This window comes from Zalophus californianus, chromosome 8 (genome assembly GCF_009762305.2).
Source record: "Zalophus californianus isolate mZalCal1 chromosome 8, mZalCal1.pri.v2, whole genome shotgun sequence".
Lineage (NCBI taxonomy): Eukaryota > Metazoa > Chordata > Mammalia > Carnivora > Otariidae > Zalophus > Zalophus californianus.
Window position 1 is genome coordinate 118,015,170 of NC_045602.1, and position 20,646 is coordinate 118,035,815.

Here is a 20,646-nt window from a genome sequence, read left to right on the forward strand (position 1 = left end):
AATAGGCAACATCTGAGTCCAAGTCAGCTATGCTACCAAGCACATTATTTAGTTCTGATGACTTTTTTCTTTTTTTTTTTTAAGACAAGACTTTGTCAATGAAGGAAGCAGTGTGTTTATATTTGGTATAATCTCTTTATCTTCATAGTCCTGAATCTGCTTTTAGTGGCCTCATGACAACTCTCTTTGGCCCACAGTGGGTCTGAAATTGGTTGGAGGCCTCAGAGGTCCTTAAGAGTTGAGATGGCAGATACCTAGTACCGGGGCTGTGAATTCCTTTCTCAGGTTTGTCAGTCATAGCATTTGCTCCTGCTGTACCAAAATCTTTTTTTAACACCAACTTCTAGATAACTGTTGGCAGTTGATTAGAGGGGGGCCAGAGCACTGTGTGAAGCCTATTTGTCAGCCCTCTCCCAGATCCTTGTTTTTGGGGAGCCCATCTAGACCCCTGGTATAGTTCGGACCCCAGCTTTACTCACCTAGGTGGCTCTAGCTGCCAGAGAAGGAAGGTGAACGCTCAAGGCCATTATGAAAGACAGAAGATGTTAGCCAGAGCCGAGAAGCTAAGCATTCACTCCTTTTAAGTCCTCTGAAAGGGCTGGGCTTTCTGCCTCTGGCTTAGTTACCTTCACTGACATTGGAGATGAGAGCACTGTTGAGAATCCACGGAAATAATGTCTGTGAGGATGCTTAGCAAAGTTTAATCCTCTATACAAATGAAGAGTTGGTATTACTCACAAGTAAATATAAAGCCTAAGTATAAAATATAGCCAGGTGTGGGCTCTAGAGCCATTTGGCTTGGTTTTTCCCCTGGCCATCTCACCCTTCCATCCCAGGAGATGGCTATGGAAAGAACAGTTTTTTCATCAAGTCTGCCTTTTGAGAAAATGACTCTTTAAAACCCAATTTCAGGCAGAAAAATACATTGAAACTGTGTCCAGGAAAAAAAATACAGCATAAAAAAAAGAAAAAGGGATGAGTGCCCTTCTTTGCTTTGTGTCTCCTACCCCCTCATCTCCCACCCTCGCTCACACGTAACTGCCAACATCAACGCCATGATGATGTCCCCTGGCGGTCTCACCCGCCCGGCTCTCCACTCCACCTGCGTGCGTGCACCCCACTGGTGCCTGACCTGGTGGAGCTGACATCCTTACCCTTAGGTCCTTGAAGCGAAAGCCAAAGCCTGGAGCGTTTGTACGAAGCATTTCCCCAGACCCCAAGGAGTTTATTCTGTACTTTTCTCATCGTGGCTCCCTCAGTGCAGTTTGCCCTCTGGCCACAGTTTCTCTCCTCCTGTCTGTCCACAGCAGGAAAGTGTTCCAGTGGGAGAGGGAGGATTAGGCAGTGAAGTGCCGTTTGTCTTTTTTATTCCGTTCTCAGAGATCTGCAGATCCTCTCTGAAGTCTTGCTGTATACATGTCTCTTTCAGGGTGACCTACCCAGCGAAAGCCAAGGGCACATTCGTCGCAGACAGCCACCAGAACTTTGCTTTGTTCTTCCAGCTGGTAGACGTGAACACTGGTGCTGAACTCACCCCTCACCAGGTCAGGAAAAAGCCCAGGTGCTTCTCTTCGTCTGCAACATTAACGCACGCCAGGGTTGTTGGTGTGGTGTATACAGTCCTAATTCCTGCTTCTGGGTCTTCACTCTGGACCCTGATGGTCCATCACATTCTCCCACATGACACTGTCCCCTCGTGTACTGGTGGTAACCCTGAACGTGGAAGACACAGTTCTTTTTAAAAGATCAGCTGGTACGGAGAAGATATATTTAAGGCAGATTAGCACTTAATTGAGGCTTTTTGCTTTCTGAGGAAAAAAACAAAAACAAAACAGATTGAAATAATTTGAAAAAGGAAAACTTAGGCAGTAGGCCCAAAATGTTTAGTTCTGACCACAGCAGAGTTTGTGGGAATCGAAAGAATAGCCCTTTTTAACTTGTGCCTACTTTGTATTATAAAAGAAACAGCTTTCACTTTTGTTTTCCATATATAAAATAATGATAATTATTATTTAAAAGATCTTCAAATCATACCCTTTCCCCAGAGAATCTGATATGGCCCCTTGTCTTCTCAGAAGACACCTCTGTCATCCCCCTTGACTGAGAATAACTGCTTTCAGCCCTTCCCCATCCATGGCAGTACTATAAAGGGAAATTCAAGTAAATACTTTGCTGGAAGATGGGAAAGAGCATGGGACCTGGTGGCCTTGGTTTAGGTGCTTTGTAGGGATACTTGAGCAAGAGCTATAGCAGACTTGAGTTCGTGCCGAGAGATAGCTTCAGAGCAGATGACTGAGGTGAGTGGATTCACTTGGAAACCTTTTGCTTTCTGTCTCTTCTAGCTCCAACTGCTATACATGTGCCCAGGCCCCAGAGTGGCTGCTCCCAGAACCACCACCCTCGCACTTCTCTGCTCTCCCCTCCACCCCCAGCTCCAGAGAGCTCCAGAGAGCTCAGTCAGGGCACTTAGCCATGGCTCACTGACTCAAAGCACTTCAACCTGTTAGCATTTCCCACCTCCTTTTCAGAATGACATTTGCCAGCAAAACAGCACAAGGGAGGAAAGAATGTGAAGAGAAGAAATCACGAGACTAAATTGGTGGGATTAGGGCTAGGACAGGGAGAGTTAGTGAGGAAGTGTGACTTTAACTGAATACTTGTCTCACCCAAGATTATGCTTCAGAACCATGGCATAGAGACCTCCCAGGTAGGGCCTGCATTTTGCAGGTGAGCCTGGCTGCCACCTGCCCTTGGGTATGGCAGGAGGAAGATCAGGCAGCATCCGGGCTCTTAAATCCCATTTTTGGCCAAGACTGCCGTAGGCAGGATGCTTCACATCTTTGGGCCCTTTCCCTAAATACTTTGATGGTTGTTCTTTGTTGCCCAGGTGTAAAGTAACAAATGAGATTTACATTTTTTCCCATGGATCCAGCGCTGAATTGTGTGACCATGGCAACTCATTTAATCCTCATGCCTTATGATCTGTTAAATGGAACCAGTCTACCTGTCTTGTTCAATCCTTTATTTCGAAACAGCTGAGAGAAAAGCTCTGCATGGATGTTAAATTTTGCTGCAATTCTAATATGCAGAAGCCTTAGTTTCTCATGCCACTGGCCAGGATAAAGTGATTAGACTTGGACCATCGCGCTGACGAGAATCTCAGCTACTGTTTGTTGACTGGCTAGCATTATACCAGGCCCGGCACTAAATGCTTTGCATTCATCATTGTGAATCTGGACACAGATGTACCACCATCTTTCTCTCGTAAAGATGAAGGGCTCAAGGCCTGAGGAGGTTACGTAACATGCAAATCTGCCTGTCTTCAGAGCCTAGGCTCTCTCTGTGACACTAGGCTGCTCTGCTCAGTTAGAACTCTGCCTTGCTATCAATCCCCAAGCCTCTTCCACTAAATCTTTAGCTGGAGGCACTAGGAAATTGAAAATGGGCCTCTTACAGTTCCACCTCATTTCCCTTCTTTCCACCCTCTGGTGAAGAAGTTAATTGGGCAGCAAAGTGGCCAAAAGGCTGGCAGGAAGAAGAAATTGCAGCGGCAGCAAAGAGCTTAAATCATCTCCAAACTGGGCATTCAGCCTCCAAGTAGTTGAGAATTGGCTGGACCCCTAAGTTAAATTTCTTATACTAACAAAAAGTGAGCCCTGCTCTCGGAGCTGGTGCCGAGAGTGGGACGGCCACTCCTTGACAAAAGAGCCAACAGTCTGTTGCCTTGTTGATTTGGTGTTGGGCATAGAGGGAGTTTTGAAATGATCAGATTAAAGATTGTAGTACTGTTCCATCCAGACATTTGTCCGACTCCATAACCAGAAGACGGGCCAGGAAGTGGTGTTTGTTGCTGAGCCAGACAGCAAGAATGTGTACAAGTTTGAACTGGATACCTCTGAGAGAAAGATCGAATTTGACTCTGCATCCGGCACCTACACTCTCTATCTGATCATCGGAGATGCTACTTTGAAGAACCCAATCCTTTGGAATGTGGTATGTGCCCAGATGCGCCTTGACCAAGGCAAGAGTGGCTGTGCCACCCACAGAGACAGCTTTTTTTTCCCCCTAGCCTCGCCTGTGCAGGGCAGTAAATAGGCCTGGTGAGGTGAGGGCTTGTGCTCTTTTCCACTAGAAGTCTTAGGAGTATGCACATGGCCTGGCACCTAGTGCTTGATCAGTAGTAATTGAATGAGTGAATGGAGGCTAAATTTGCCCTCGTGGTTCCTAGTGAATTTCTAGAAAAGTTACACTTGAAGGAGGTTTTCATTTTATAGCAAAATGCTATAGGGAATCCATAGATGTAAGAGATAAAGGCCCCGGTCTTTGAGATGCAGTACAGCCTCAGGGTGGGGTGGGAGAGGGTAAGAGTTGAATTGTGATAATTCGGGATGGTTTGGGATAGTTAGTTGTAGAATCTAATGCAAGATGCTCATAAACTATTAACCAACATTTGCCTACTGTGTTATAGTTTACATAGTGCTTCTCACCTACATATCTCACCTTTGATTGGTGTGATGAAAGACAAACTTGAAAGATCACATTCGAGCTAGGGGTTGAAGAATTGCAAGGTTTATCAGAGTATATATCTGGGGGCTGTGGAATGATCGTTAGGGAAGAGCCTGCAGAAGGTGCTTTTGGTGAGACCTAAATGGGTCCATTTTGCTGGAGTACCTGAGACTGGTCCAGAGCAGGAGGTGGTTGGAAAGGTAGTAGAGGCCAAAGCGCAGGCCCTGAACGGTGGTTGCTCCCTCTGCAAGACAAAGGGGCAGCTGTATTTCTTTGCGTTGTAGGCAAAGCTTTTTTTCTTCTCCTGGACTTTGGGCTGTTTTTTGTACAAGAGCACATTTTCTTTTCTTCCTTCCTTTCTTTCTTTCTTTTTTTTTTTCTGTGACTAAATCACACTTCACAGGGACACCAAGCAGTTTCTGATTGCAGCTGTAACAGCCTGAATACCAGCTGGGATTTTTGTATTAAGCAGCTCTGTGGGGCTCACCAGGCCAGTAGAAAATTGGAACTCTTGCTTTAAAAAGCATTTTCAACAAATACTTGTTTTGTTCTTGAAATTTTTACTGCCCCAGTTTGTCAGCTAATGGATCAGAAGTGATTGGACTGCTTGGAGCTATTTTCAGTTATGGTCCTGGATGTGAGTTAGAGGAGGCTACCCTGCTGACGAGTTTCAACCCCTTCTCTGCCCTTGCCTTTAAAAACTGCCCTTATTTTTTTAGGCTGATGTGGTCATCAAGTTCCCTGAAGAAGATGCTCCTTCGACTGTCCTGTCCAAGAACCTTTTCACCCCCAAACAGGAAATTCAGGTATCAGAAGCCTAGGGGCTCCTGCACTAAACATGGAGGGGAAACATGAAACAGGCAGTAAACGCCTGGGCTGCAGTTCTGGCTGCTTCTTCAGCCCGTTCATAGTGTGGGCTTCGCCACCCTGTGAATTAGGACAAATATCAGTCCCATCCTAGAGCTTGAAGAAACAGATTCAGAGCCCAGTGTTCAGCTTCCTGAAAGTAGATAGTTGGACATAAAATAAGAGGCTATTTTTCCTAAGCATCCAGAAGATTCAGCCTTAAGCTGGCTGCTTGAGAGCTACAGCACGGGTGGGTTTGGCTTTCTTCCTCACTGCTCCTGCAGAAATCAGGGCTGTTGGGACCTCTAGGTGGAAAACTCACCTGGGCAGGAGGACAGGGCTTTCCTCCCCCAGGCAATTCTCTCTCCAAAGACTCACCTTCTGTGCACACAGTTAGCAGTCTCTGCCCAGCTCAGCTCATGAGACTGTAGTGAGCATCAAAATAGGTAACCACGGGTGTCTGGGTGGCTCAGTTGTTAAGTGTCTGCCTTCGGCTCAGGTTGGGATTGAGCCCCGCATCGGGCTCCCTGCCCTGTGGAAAGCCTGCTTCTCCCTCTCCCACTCCCCCTGCTTGTGTTCCCTCTCTCGCTGTGTCTGTCAAATAAATAAATAAAATCTTGAAAAAAAGAAAAAAAAGTAGGTAACCAAAAAGGAAAGAAAGACTTTGAAAAGTTTCTAAAACATTTTACAAAATAAACATAAACAAAACGAAATAAAGCTAGTAATCGTTAAGCAGTTTGAGCCACTGGTTAAGGAAATGGAGGTGGACGCACTCAGGGGGCTATTTTGCAGTCATGAGAAATAATCATACTGTAGTAACATGGAAACTATTCAGACCACATATGAATTAATGTTGAAATGTTTCAGGCAGACTACTTACTCCTTTTTCACTAAAAAAAAAAAGACAAGGGCCCAAAGGGTGTCGTAGTAGGATTCTTTTTGAAATCCTCTTAATGTTGATATAGCATTGTTTAAGATTGTCAAATGCAGTGAAATTGTAGAACGTATGACCGTGGTGATGAAGGGTGCAGCCTGAGTTGTAGGGTGGACTAGGCGGCAGCAACTGCCAGGGACAGTGTTAGAGATCCCTTAATGGCAGCGGCAGCAAAGACGAGCTGAGGCGAAAATTTGGGAACAGGACTCCCAGGTGGGGCTGCCTCATCATGGAGCTGGGTTGGCTGGACATTGGCAAGGAAAGACAGATACAAGTTTATGCATTGGAAGAAAGTCTGAAAAAAAGTTAAATTTGCTTGTGTCAGAGCTTACAAAGCATAGTCAGATGCCCTATCACATTTGGTCTTACAGCCTCCTTACAAGTCTAATAGGATGGTCATCGCCCTCCCACCCCCAACTTTCCAGCTAGAAATTGAGGCAAAGATTGGTAAAGCAACTTGCCCCTTTACTTGGGCCCAGATAGAAGTCTCTGGACTCCCAATCCATCCCTGCTTTTCCTGGATGACACTATCTAGATGAGCTTCCCAAAGATCTTCATGTAGAGTTTCTCAGAAAAAAAAGTAAAACAAATAAAACAAAGAAATACCAAAGCAATGCTTGCCCAGCTTTCTGGTTCAATTCCAGAAATTGGGCAGAACAAGGAAGGGAGAAAGTTTATTTAGGGCTTCCTTAGAGCCATGGGCTGGATGCAGAAGAGGTAAGTTATGGTTGGAACCATCCATAGTGAGCCTTTTTTAAGTTGTAAAGGAGAGTGAGGTTACCCCAGTTAGCTAACTTAAGTCGGGCAGCAGCATATGATAGTGCCACCCTAGGAGCCCAGAAGCATTATGAAATTCAGAGTCCTGCCTTGGATGTCTGTCACCTAAACCATCCATGTACTTGAACACCCTCTTTTTGTTTTAAGATTTTTATTTATTTATTTGAGAAAGAGAGAGAGATGATGAGTACGGCGAAGGGCAGAGGGACAAGCAGACTCCCTGCTGAGTGGGGAGCCCAGTGCAGGGCTAGATCCCAGGACCCTGCGATCAGGACCTAAGCCGAAGTCAAATGCTTAACTGAGCCACCCAGGCCCCCCCCACCCCCGTCCCCCACAGACACCCTCTTTGACAGTAGGCAAATGCCATTGGATGGGTTGTATTTTCTAACTTCTAAATGGCAGTGAGTCTTTGAGGGAAAAAGAGGGTTGACCAAGTAGTGAGCCGGCACTGGTGTCTTCGGAAGAAGACCTCTGCGAGTAGAAGCCAGCATTGAGAGGAGGCAAAAGGCCAAGTGTCCACTCTCTGCCAGGGGGGTGTAGCCTCTGGGAAGCATTTCTTCTTGACTGTCATTGGCATTTTGGTCCCTGGTATACATGGCAGCCCCTGCTGGAAAGGGCACATTCTTCAACACTGTTGGTATGTCTTCTTTCGGCAGCACCTGTTCCGAGAGCCTGAGAAGAGACCCCCCACAGTGGTGTCCAATACCTTCACTGCCCTGATCCTCTCGCCCTTGCTCCTGCTCTTTGCTCTGGTGAGTAGCTGTAATTAGCATGGGCAGCGTGTGTCTGGCACCAGACTCAGCAGATGTAGCTGTTCTAAAGGAGGCTTTGTGCTCTAGCCTCAGCACAGCTCCAAAGAGGTCCAGCAGCTGTGACCTAACCGATGGTCAAAAAATTTTAGAATAACTAAAATTCCCCACTCCGAGGGAGCAGCCAAGTAAACTGATCCATTAATGAAGGGCATGAGAAAGTCCCTAACAGCCACTAAAAATGATAAAAGTACATGGATTTGGATGCTCTCTAAGAGTGTTCAGATGAGGTCAAGTGTGGAAAAAGCAAAGCCCAATGCTGATAGCTCTATAAAAGCAGGGTACAGAGGCAGTGCATTTCAGCATTTGGAACCTAAAACTATAAACAACCCAAAGTCCTCATAAAAGCTAGTGTTAAATAAATTATGGTACGTCATATAATGGGATAATATGCAAGTTTATTAAAAGAATGGATAGGGGTGCCTGGGTGGCTCAGTCGTTAAACATCTGCCTTTGGCTCAGGTCGTGATCCCGGGGTCCTGGGATTGAGCCCCGCATCGGGCTCCCTGCTTTGCGGGAAGCCTGCTTCTCCCTCTCCCACTCCCCCTGCTTGTGTTCCCTCTCTTGCTGTGTCTCTCTGTCAAATAAATAAAATCTTTAAAAAAAAAAGAAAAGAATGGATGGATTTATATGCTGATATGACAAGATTAACATGATGTCTTACTGAGTGAAGCAGGTCAGGGGTAGGATAGTAGTTTGTATGATCCTCCTTGTGTAAAAACGTTAAAAAGGCATTATTGGTTAGTGTCGGTCACCTCCCAGGAGAGGACCTTTTAGGCAATACAAAGGAAGGAAATTTTTATACTTTAATGTACTGTTTGAATTTTTTTAACCAATTTTTTTCTTTGTCTCTCTTTAAAAATTATGAGATGCATATCCTCAAAGTTCAGAGAATTTTGAGAACTGCATGGAAAACTCAGTAGCTCTTACTTTTGGGAGGTTAGTTGCCTGTGTTCCTAATTCGTTCATTAATTTCAGTGAAGTAATTATTGGTCATTCTAAATCTGGGAGGCACGACATGATCTTTCAGCAACCCAGTGTTGAGTAGGTGCACCTGTTCTCATATTTGAGTGATCAGAATTCCAAATGGCACGGAACCCGGAGCAAAAGTGCGCACCCTGCCGGCTGCCAGGGGGCTTACCTTACCCGTACTTAGAGGAATTAGGCTGAGTGCCGGTGACTTCATCATAATTGCGGTCTCTGACCTTTCGGCTTCGTGGTTTCACCTGCGTTAAAATAGAAAAGTTTGCTGTCATTAAAAAGGATGTTCAGGTTTGAGTTACCCAAGCACATTCGAAAGCACATGTCCGAATGCCTTTCTAAAGAGGAAAGGGAACAATTTTTTTTCCCCGAGGACTTATAATAGGGTGGTTGTCACTTGGAAAAATTTCCTGTCCTTCAAGTATGCATGAACTTTTAAGCCCTTGGGGCTGTTCATTGGATTAGCATCGACGTGGCATGTGTTGTCTTCCCTTTCAAGTTCTAATGTCTTTTTAATTTATTTCTCCCCATCATTCAGTGGATCCGGATTGGTGCCAATGTCTCCAACTTCACTTTTGCTCCAAGCACGATCATCTTTCACCTGGGACATGCTGGTAAGCACCCCAGGCCGCTAATTCCATTTAACCTCCTCTGACATTTTGCCCGCCCACGCAAAAGCCCTGTTAAGTAGACCCACAACCTATTAACTATATAATGACTTAATAGCATAACATTTCCCGCTTCCTCCCGGCCTTTTAGGACAGTGAATATGATGATAAACCTGTTTGGTCCATCAGCTTAGAACAGCTGTCATTATTTTGCGTTTCAGTGTGCTAGGCTCCTGGTGGCTGGCCATTTACCCCTACTCAATAAGCCCTGTTCATTTCCAGAGATTACTCACTTATCGTATTTTTACACTGAGCCATCTTCCTGGATGAAGAGCGTTAATGCAGTTTCCAAAGGTTATCTTTCCCCACTGTCTATCGATCTTCACGTTTGCTGGCGGCTGTGTCTGGACAGTAATAGAAAACAGTTTCTTCCACAATTGGACACACTGTTCTGCATTGTTCCCTTGAGAACTCTGTACCTAAACATAACAAGACAGTAAATTCACAAATCAGCTAAGCATTTCAGAGATGTTTGACCCTGTTGGATCTGTGGTGCCTTGCATTTTACTGAGACTTCAGTATTCTTTTTTTCTTTTTAAGATTTTATTTATTTAGATTTTATTTATTTATTTGAGAGAGACAGTGAGTGAGAGAAAGAGAGAATGCACACGAGCAGTGGGCACAGGGAGCAGCAGACTCTCCCGCTGAGCAGGGAGCCCACCGCAGGGCTCGATCCCAGGACCCTGGGATCACGACCTGAGCCAAAGGCAGAGCTTAACCGACTGAGCCACCCCGGTGCCGTGAGACTTCAGTAGTCTTTTCTGATTTCATTGACTCTTTCAGGAGTAACCCTCTGTGTGTCCATAGTGTGCGGAGTCTGGGGGGTTCCACAGATGAATCACTTGAAATTCTAGGCAAATGTGTGTCTGTGTTTTTCTGGGGAAAGAGGGAGTCCATAACTTTGATCAGATTCTCACAGTGGTCCATGACCTCAGAAATGGTTAAGAACCCCTGCTGTAGTTCATCCGTCATCCTTCTGGGCAAAATTGACAAGATGACCTTTCTCTCCAGCCCAGTTACTGGATTTGAGTGATAGCCCTCCTGAGTCAGGCTGAGAACAAAACCTGAATATAAATTTGTTTAGAGCCATGACTTTCCTTGCCAGAGTGCTTTTTGTGCACATTCCCTCATTTGATTTTCATCACAACCCTGATGGGGGTGCCCAGGGCAGGAATTATGATCCCTGTTTGACAAGTGAGAGAATGGCGGCTCAGAGAAATGGAAGTAGCTGGGAAGGGCAGAGCCTGGACCAGAACCCAGGGCTCCCAGTGCCCAGACCTGAGCCCTTTTCACAAACCCTTCCTCCCTAGTGCTCCTTGCTTCCTTCCTAGTCACACTGGCAAAATACCCTTAATCATTTTTTGTAATGGAAAGGAAATTATTCATTTATTTAATCTGCATGCTTTTGTTCAGAATTTGAAAAATGAATCCTGAATATAATAGGACAATCATGTTTAAAAAACAACAACAAAATAAAAAATAAAAATAAAACCTACAATAAAACAGATGTGAGCTGGAACATGGAACAAGATAGTTAAAGTAGCTGAGGTGCTGAGGTCTGATTTTTACCTCTGGATTTTTTGGTAGCCAAAGTAGGTATATTGAGTTATTTATTTTCTGGCATCGGATAAAAGGAATAAAACCAGCTGGTGTAGAAATAGACACTTCTTCAGAATCCAGCAGTTACTGTTCCTAACTGTCCTCTGCCCGAGGCAATTGTCACTATTTCACTTAATTGGCTGTCATGACATCTGTTCCTGCAGCGATGCTGGGGCTCATGTATGTCTATTGGACTCAGCTCAACATGTTCCAGACCTTGAAGTACCTGGCCATCTTGGGCAGTGTGACGTTTCTGGCTGGCAATCGGATGCTGGCCCAGCAGGCAATCAAGAGGTAAGGCTTGGGGATGGGCCAGGGACTCACCGTGGGATTAGAAATATTTTTGTCAGCTCTGCTCACCCAGCTCTTTGAACAAATTTGTGGTAGGATGATTCGGATCCTTGGGGGCAAGTGTGACACCTTAATCCAGTCTTTTAAGTCAGAAAAGGGCCTTGGTGATCAGCTTTAAATGTATTAAAACCACAGTGATTTATGCCCTGACACATTAGAATAAGAGAAGAAAATTTCTTTATGAAGATTAAAATGGATTAGAATACGTGTGGCCGAAGATTGTTGGTAATGTGCTGGCTGGTATAAAAATGTTCACTACTGCCACAGAGAACCCTATGCTGCCCTCTACCCGGGCCCCAGAGAATTCCTCCTCTGTAACCCCTGACAGACCCACTGGAGCTTTTCCTCCTCAGCCTGAGGGCCGTGCGCTTCCCAGCCCCTCCCCCACTCCGAAATTGCTGCAGGTTATAGGAGGCCCCCAACAGGGAGCCCTGCTCAGTAGCCTCCACCACGGCCCTGACAACCAGACCACCTTAGGTTCGCACAAGTGGTCAGATGTCAGCGCGGCGGCGGCAGCTTGACTTCCGAACCTGGATGAGAGGCACATTTAAATGTCACATAGGTGTTTCTCATTGATTTGACTTTATGAGAACTTGGGTGATTTCAGCTGCGTAAAGGTCAATAAGAAAAGGTCAGAGTTGCTTTCACCTTTGGAAGTTAACAGTTTCAGATGTGCCCTGCTTAAGTTAACAGTTTCAGATGTGCCCTGCTTTCTCCTCTAAGACGTTTGCTGTAAGAATCGAACTAAAGAGTGTGCCCTCCAGCACGGCTCCAGTTCACTGGGTCAGATCAGAGGCTTTCTCAGAGACCGTTGGTAGGCGCGAGAGCTACGTGTCTCAGCCTGCTCGAGTCTCCATCGTGAGCTTTCTGAGAGCCTCGCCTTGGAGACTGGTCCCGACGTGCTCCCTCACTTCGCTTTAGTAATCCACGTTCCGCCAGAGCGTCTCTGAGCGCCGGCCGCAGCAGCTGCTTCATTTCTCTGCCCCTCCAGCAGCCTTCACTTCGCAGCTGTGCATTGCATCTGAGAAAGAGCCAGGGATTCAGCTGTTTTTTCTAAGCAGGGCCCTGTTCCCTGGCAGCAGCCAGTCCAGGCCCCAGGGAGCCAAAGGGCTGCACTCTGTGGAGTTCTCTCTTTTCTGGAAGTTGCCCACACAAGATGAACAAAATCAAGGGGAAGGTGAGGTAGATTTAGATCCTGCTTAGCAGGAGGTCCTAATCTGGAATCCTAAAACTGTGTACATTTTCTGAGGAGAGAGACCATGGTTCTCATCCCCTCTCCAGCACACGCACGCACACTTGCACATGCACGCACACACATACACACACACACCCCTTATACAGAAAGTTAAAGCCCACTCTTCTGTTGCTGTCTTTGTGAGTCCTAGAACAAACTGCCACTGGGGAAATCATTGACCCTAACGGAAGCTCTGGTTGGGTGTTTGCTGCCATTTCTTTTCTCAAGCTTATTTCTCTTCCCACTGTCCTTTCTTGATTCTCAAACCCTCTTTCCTTTGGCAGGATCGCTGCAGAGCAGAGCAGTAGATTGGCAAAATATAGGACACTACGGTAAAGATGAAGGGTGGACTCATCCCAGAAGCAGGGCCCCTTTCCCATCTTGCCCACCTCGTGCATGTCAGTTGTTTATCTGATTTTCAGCCCACTCATTCCTCCCCACCTTCCCCAAGCCAAAGCTGAATTCTGGGGCCATGTTCCCACTTCCTGGACCAGGGCAAAAATCAAAGCTCCCTGAGTTAGCCCAACTGATGGGGTAACTCTGATCTGGCTTTGACTACATTAGACTCCATCCTCCCTTATGTCCATGGGGTACTTTATAGATAGCAGCCCCTTTCTCTGTGTTTATAGGAGAGTGGAGTTGAGAAGACAGAGGCAACCTTGGACTTCTTGAATGGGGACCCCATTCAGAACATCTAAATTCACAAAACGGTCCCATGGCAAATCCTGGCACACCTTGTCACTGTTTCTAGGCCTTTTTATAACACTAATCTTTGGGTCAAGCAGTATGGTTTGGTGAAACGCAATTATGAAGGACTATTGGCCATAGCTCAAAGTCAGCATCAGAACCCTGGTTCCTAAAACAAAGGGTGTAGTTCAGGGCTGCTCCCTGTGTGGCTAAAATGTCACGTGAAAGATCACCCATTCTCTAGGTATTAATCCTGGGATGAGGACAGAAGTGGAGGCAAGGTGAAGGGAAGGAAGGAGAGGGAGTGTCTGCTTCATTATTCAACTCCTCTAGACTAGGGATCAGCAAAAGTATTCCGGAAAGATAGTATTTTAGGCTTTGCAGACCGAATGGCCTCTGTCGCAGCTGCTCAACTCTGCCACTGCTATGTGAAAGCAGAAGTAGACTGTAAACAAATGACCGTGGCTGTGTTCCAATAAAACTTTATTTTTTAAAACGATTTTATTTGAGAGAGTGCGTGCACACAAGCTGGGAGAGGGGCAAAAGCGGAGGGAGAGGGACACGCAACCCCAAGATGAGTGGGGAGCCTGATGCGGGGCTCGATCCCACGACCCTGAGATCGTGACCTGAGCCGAAACCAAGAGTCCGACGCTTACCTGACTGAGCCACCCAGGCGCCCCCCCATTACAACTTTAATTTACAAAAACAGGTGGTGGGCTGGATTTGGCATTTGCTGACACCTGTACTAGGCCAACAGAGAGAAGAGGGAGGTATCTGAGTTTTTATTTGTGTTCCCTGATCCCTGCCAAAGCAACGGAGCCATCTAATGTTTAATCCTCTGCAAATCAGAGAGGTCGTCAAAAGCATAGACTGTGGAACCTTTTCACTGACGTGTAAGCAGAAGCTGGTACCTCTAACCCTCAACAGAAAGACTGCATTTGTCTTGGTTTTGGTTTTTTCGGGTTTAATCGAGGTATCATTTATATCTGGTAAAATTCACCATTTTTGTGTACAATCTGTGAATCTTGGCAGATTTACCCGATCATGTAAATACCACCTCAGTCAAGACAGACTATTTCTACACTTGAGAAAGCTCCCCTGTGTAGTCAGTCCCTTGTCCCCACCCCCATTCCCTCACATACCCAATTGGTTTTGTCCTGAATTAGAGTTGCTCTGGGATTTCACTTTTGAACTAGTCCTTTCTGCTAACTATTGAGCTCTTTAATTCTTTGAAATAACTCTGGATTGATTTTTTTTTCTTGCTATGTAGATAGTCTACCCTCACGCTGCTGCTACCCCCAAATCACACTGCTTGAGAGAAAGGAAAAATGCTTGATCATGTGGACATTTGGGACTTCCAGAGGTTGGGACCTAGTATTTTAAAGGAAAGTCTCTGGTAGCTAAGTGCTTTTGATCTGAGGACGTACATTGATTTGATGAGGCTTCATAGAGGGTATAACTTCTTAGCCAAGATGGTGGCTTATGAGCCACTAGCCTTTCCGCTCCTTCCTTCGTACTCATGCTCTCCTCTCTGCACGGACGTTTCAGAGCACACACATTTTAGTGTACCTGGGTGTTGGCAGGGAATTAGGAGCACTCCCTTCGGCCCTCAGGATTAGTTCTGTGCCTGTGTATGTCCCCCAGAACTACTGATTAATTGGCTTGGGGCCTGCCATCCTATAAGACTGCGGCTCCGTCATGTCAGCCCTCACCACTGGGTATAACCGCCCGCTCGGGACGGCGTGCGTGTCGGCTCTCTGCTTGCTGGAGCTGCTGAAACACTCATTTGCTGCTTCACCCTCCTGGTTGCACAGTGGCCATCTGGATTGTCATTTTCATTCCTGTGTTTCCCCATCAGTTCTTTGAGTCTAGGGAAGGACAGCCATGTGGAAAGAAGGAATAAAGAGATTGAAAGGTTTTTATCCCCTCTTAAAATTTTTCTGTGAGCTGAGTCCCATTTTTGAGACTCATTCTTAGGTTCAGATGCTGAGGCTGACCATTGGCAGGAACATGACAGGAGTCCTGCATGGCAGGACTATGGTGCAGGTTTCTGTACTGAATGGCCAGAGTATTGTCTTCCAGGCTCCCTAAGGGCCCCGGGCTGCTTGGCAGATCCGGAGTCTGGGAGATTGAAGACGAACACTCTTCAAGCTTTCCTTTTTCTTCCCCCTAGTTGAAATTTACACTGTCTTTTTGGCCTTGCACTGTGAGAGGTGTGCCTGGAATTCCCTCACCTCAGAGCTCCATATGCCGCTTTCTTAGTTGTCAGGTTTGTGTCATTGTTTTTTATTTACATCGTCATCAGCTATAGTTAGAACTAGCTGTCTCACAACCTCTTGTGAAATGAGATGGGCCATAAATAAATACAGTGGGATCTTATCAATGGCAGAGGACCTTGGTCCCTCCGTTGTCACCAGTTAGGAACTGTAACAGTGAATTGAAACCTCAGTAATTCTATGTTTGTCCCCATTTTCTTTCAGAACAGCACACTAGTGCCAGAAGAAGGAAGAAGAAAGCCGAAATGAGTATCAAGAAAAGGAGTCAAGAACAATTCACAGTTTGTAAAGAGGAATGAAGAAACTTTATTTAAACAGAAAAAAGTCAAAATTGTGGTTATACTTTTGCTTGTTGTTTTTCTGTTTCCCCAACACAGAGTGGATATCTGTGAGCCCCGATACTCCGTTTCTTTGGCACGGTGCCCTAGCCAGCTGCTGTGAATATTCCTAACTTAGCTGCCAGGTGTTGCATTTGAAAAGTTGAAATTTGTAATTAATCTGTTTTGGAATAAAGAGAATAACAGGAACAGAGGCCTGACTGAAAGTTTGTTCAGGCTTCTGGGATCCCCAGGGCACATAACAGGAGGACTTAATTGGGAAGTACTGTTGACACAGTGGCCATGGTCTTTCTCCAGGCCTTTTTCCATTGCTCCTTCTTGCCTCTTGCCTAACGGAACTGAGAATTGCCTAGAAAAGCAAGCATCCTTTCTTCTCCAGCAGTGGGCACCTTCTGTCTGCAAAGGAGCCCTGTTGGTATCTGAAGCCCCCTCTGCTTTTGCCTTGACAGTTTGGGCTTGGTGTGTAGTGGGGGAGGGGAGGGATTGTCTTAAAAGGAGGCTGACCACATGAGTATCCTTAGGCTCATTCACACCTATGTCGGGGATGCGCCTTTTGAAGTTGTGCCGGAACGACCATCACCCAGAGGGTGTATAATATTTGTAGAAAAGTTGTAGTGAATAGTATGGTCCAGTGGATAGATCAGGTGTCAGGCAAGCCTACTGTCACCGCTTGTTAGGTTGGTTGAGGCCGAGGGACATGGGGCCGGGGGCTGCAGTTCTCTAAGCCTCCTGTTCTGTGGAAGAGAGATAATAACTGTGCCCACTTCGTATAAGTAAAGGAGCTTCGTGCATCTGAAGTGCTTGGCGCAGTGCTTGGCACCTTCCCTAATTAGCCCCTCGTTGTGTACACCTACTCCCGCTCATCGCCTCTAATTCTATTAGTTGAAACATAAATACATTCAGATAACCTTTGAAATACAGGTAATTCTAACAGTATTTCCTGAATTGGGGGGTGGAAATGATTTTAATCAGATTGCTTTCCAGCTTAGCTGGACATCCTCTACTGCCCCTCAGGTGATGTCTGATCACCCTGGCCGGTCTTCAGCAAGGACCCTGTTAGGTCCATTCAGCCGGAAGCTCCTTCTTCCATCCACTGATCCCCACCCTGCCCCTTGGCTATAAATTCCCACTTGCCCATGCTGTGTTCTGAATTGAGCCCGGTTCTGTGCTGAGGTCTCTTTCCCCGTATTGCAGTCCTGAATGAAACCTGTTTTTACTGCTTTAACTACCATTTGACTCTGGTTTTTCTTTGACGCCACAGTGAGTGCTGGGCCTGGCTTTCTCTAAGGACTATTAACCATGGTGGTTTAGAGTCCCAGCTGACCTGCTTGATTAGCCGCTGTGCCCCTCCTTGGTCCCTCAGGGCCTTGGTTTCCCATCAGTAAAATGGCAATAATATGTCTAAGGGCTTTGTAAGGATTAAATGAGGTTATGCCCAAAACACTTAAACCAAAGTGCCCGACCCTCCTCATTGACTCAGTGTTTGATCAGCGTAGATATGGCCATCACTGTTCTTTCCTGTGTGTTGGAGCAAAGTAAGCAGTCTGCATCAAGTCCATGTGTTTGTTTGATTGTTTAATTCACCTGATTCCCCAGCTCGCATTTCCTGAGGGACCTGGAGTCTTGAAACCACGCCGGAGCACTGCCCTGGAATCAGGAATCAGTTCCCAGGTTTGCTCCCTCCGGGCAGTGGGACTCCACGGGGTACCTGACCTCCCACCCCTGCCTTTCTCCAGGGGGCTGTGGGAGGGAGCAAATGAAGCAATGGATGGGAAGCCTCTTTGTGAACTTGAAGTTAATACAAACATAAGGGATTATCATTAAAAGCGACAAGTCCCCCATTGACTAGAGCATTTCTTTAGGGGAAAAAAATGGCACTCGATCTTAAGTAGAACCCCCACGGGAATAAGAAGCTCCCAGCCCCTCCACGGGGAGGGGTGAAGTCTTTCACGACGCCATTGGTGTTGTAGTTAACAGTGATAAAGAGCAGGAATTGTTGCCACTGTGGTTTTTTTCCTTTATAATTGCATTCCCTTCGAAAAGCATATGTAGCTGTAGGGCCCAGTGTTCATTATTTCATTTGAAAAATTAATTGGAAATTGAGAGAGGCCTCAGTTTTTGCTTTTGTTGGAGTGGAGGAAAGAGATGAGCAGGTGGGTCTGGGGGAGGGAGGCTGGCCGTGGCCCGTCCACCATCCAGCAGCTTCCTCCTTTGTGCTCCTTCCTCGGCAGGTTCTCGGCCTGCCTGCCTCTCTTGGTTGAAGTGGACTGCCAGCCCTCAAAGGCCAGCCTTCTCCTCTGGAGGGGGCTTTTGTCCCCCATTGTTGGTATGGCCTCCTCGCCAGAGCCAGCCACAATGGTCCCCTGTAGAGCCTTTCCCACGCTTGACATTCTTTCTTGGAGGGTACACTGGGGGCTCCCAGAGAGAGCAGGTGGTCTACGGCCTGTGAAGAATCAAACTGGCTTCACAGCTCTGGTGCAGGGAGACGGGAGACCTGCCTGCCAGGCCCGAGGTCAGCGCCGAATGTCCCTGGCTGCAGAAGGACCGGGGTGGGGTTGCTGTCTCCGAGTCCTCAGCAACTCTAGAATGCTGCGATTCATCCTGTACTTTTTATCAAAACAGACATCTCATCATCCAGACTTTTCCTAGTTTTTTTAATTTAGTTATAGCAAAATGCACAGATCTTAAGTGTACGGCTCAATGAATTTTTATATCTCATGACACTGGTGTAACTATTACTCGAAGCAAAATACAGAACAATTTGATCTCCCCCCCACCCCACCCCCCCACGAACATTCATGGATTCTAAGAGGCGTGTGTAGGGTAGGTGATGTGCGGAGGTATCTGGCCCAGGTGAAATGGTCCATGAATAGAAAAAGCTGAGTAATCACTGACATAGGCATCTTGTGGTCAGTGGCTTCCCGGTCTCTGCTTCCCGTTACAGCGAAACTTCAAAAGAATTCTCTACCGGCACTATCTCATAGAGATATAATGCAAGCCACACAGATGATTTTAAATTTTCTAGTAACCAGGGGCGCCTGGGTGGCTCAGTCTGTTAAGCATCTGACTCTTGATTTCAGCTTAGGTCATGATCTCAGGAAAGTGAGGTGGAGCCCCACGTGGGGCTCCACACTCTGAGTGCAGAGCCTGCTTAAGGAGTCTCTCTCCCTCTGCCTCTGCCCCTCCCCCTGCTCTCTTTCTCTCTCAAGATAAATAAAAAAATTTCTAGTAACCACCATAAAAAAGTAAAAAAAAAGAGGGGCACCTGACTCAGTCAGTGGAGCATGTGACTCTTGATCTCAGGGTTGTGAGTTCAAGCCCTATGTTGGGTGTAGAGATTACTTAAATAAAATTTGAAAATAGTTTATTGAATTTTGTTTTTTTAATAAAAAGAAAGATATTTGGGACGCCTAGGTGGCTCGCTTGGGTAAGTGTCTGTCTTCGGCTCAGGTCATGATCCCAGGGTCCTGGGATAGAGTCCCATGTCTGGCTCCTTGCTCAGCAGGGAGCCTGCTTCTCCCTCTGCCTGCCGTTCCCCCTGCTTGTGCTCGCTCTATCTCTCTGACAAGTAAATAAATAAAATCTTAAAAATAATAATAATAAAAATTTAAAAAAGGAAAGACATTTAGAAAAAAATAAAAAGGTGAAATTAATTTTCATGTCTTTTATTTAACCTAATAAATCTATTTTAATATATAATCAATATAAAAAACACCGGTATTTTGTATTCTTTTTTCATACTGTCTTTGAAATCAGTGTCTGTTTTGTACTTAAAGCACATGCCAGCTTGTACTAGACATATTTCAAGTGTTCAATAGCTGCATGTGGCTAGTGGCCACCATATTGGACAGCCCGGTCTATACCTACCAGTTCTGGTTCCTCTCCTATCATCTGCTCTTGAATCCACTGTAGTCAGACTTATGCCTCCACCACTGTACCCAGTTTGTTCTTGCCAGGTCATCAGGGCTCCCATGGTCACTTCATTGGTCAGTTCTCAACTGTCTTGACCAATCAGCAGCATTTGATACACTGGGTCACTTCCTTCTTGAAACACTGTCTTCGGCTGGCTTCTGGAATTCCTCTCTTTTGTAGTTTCCCTGTCATCTCACTGCCTGCTCATTCTTAGTCTCTCTCACTGGTTCCTCATCTTTCTGCAAAACTTTAAATATAGGGATTCCCTGGGGTAAGTCCTTGGACCGCTTCTCTATGTCCTCTCTTCTTTGGTGATCTAACCTACTCTCCCAACTTTCAGGGTTGGTGGCTCCCGAGCCAAACTGGCTGCCGGGATCTCCCTCCGGACTCCAGACTTACATACGCAGGTGCCTCCACAATATCCTCACTTGGACACTTAAGTGGCATCTCAGACTCAATAGGTCCACACCCAAACCCCTAATTCTGCGCTCAACTCCTAATTATCCTCCCCCAAAGCTCCTAAATGGCTACTCCATCCTTCCAGTTGCTCAGGCTAAAAACTTTGGAATCATTCTTGACTTCACTCCAATCCCCACATACTATCCATCAGCAAATTAGTTCTCCTCTACGAAAGTATCCAGAATTCGACCCTTTCTAAGAGTGACTTAAAATGCAAATCAGTTCATGTCATTCTTCCACTTAAACTCTGTGACGGGGGCGCCTGGGTG

General features: G+C 46.1%; 1 protein-coding gene across 3 annotated transcripts in view; it reads left to right on the plus strand.

Annotated features, from left to right (window-relative positions):
* Positions 1–16,195, plus strand: part of RPN2 (ribophorin II) — a 59,376-nt gene extending 43,181 nt beyond the window's left edge. The window contains exons 11-18 of one of the 3 annotated variants that reach the window (XM_027621106.2): positions 1,430–1,544; positions 3,799–3,993; positions 5,226–5,312; positions 7,720–7,815; positions 9,392–9,467; positions 11,285–11,414; positions 12,990–13,037; positions 15,873–16,195. In XM_027621106.2, coding sequence (XP_027476907.1) covers positions 1,430–1,544; positions 3,799–3,993; positions 5,226–5,312; positions 7,720–7,815; positions 9,392–9,467; positions 11,285–11,414; positions 12,990–13,037; positions 15,873–15,885 — 760 coding nt within the window. In that variant the 3' untranslated portion in view covers positions 15,886–16,195. The remainder of the gene's footprint in view (positions 1–1,429; positions 1,545–3,798; positions 3,994–5,225; positions 5,313–7,719; positions 7,816–9,391; positions 9,468–11,284; positions 11,415–12,989; positions 13,038–15,872) is intronic. The other 2 variants (XM_027621107.2, XM_027621108.2) reach the window with 2 other exon arrangements.
* The last annotated feature ends 4,451 nt before the right edge of the window (positions 16,196–20,646 follow it).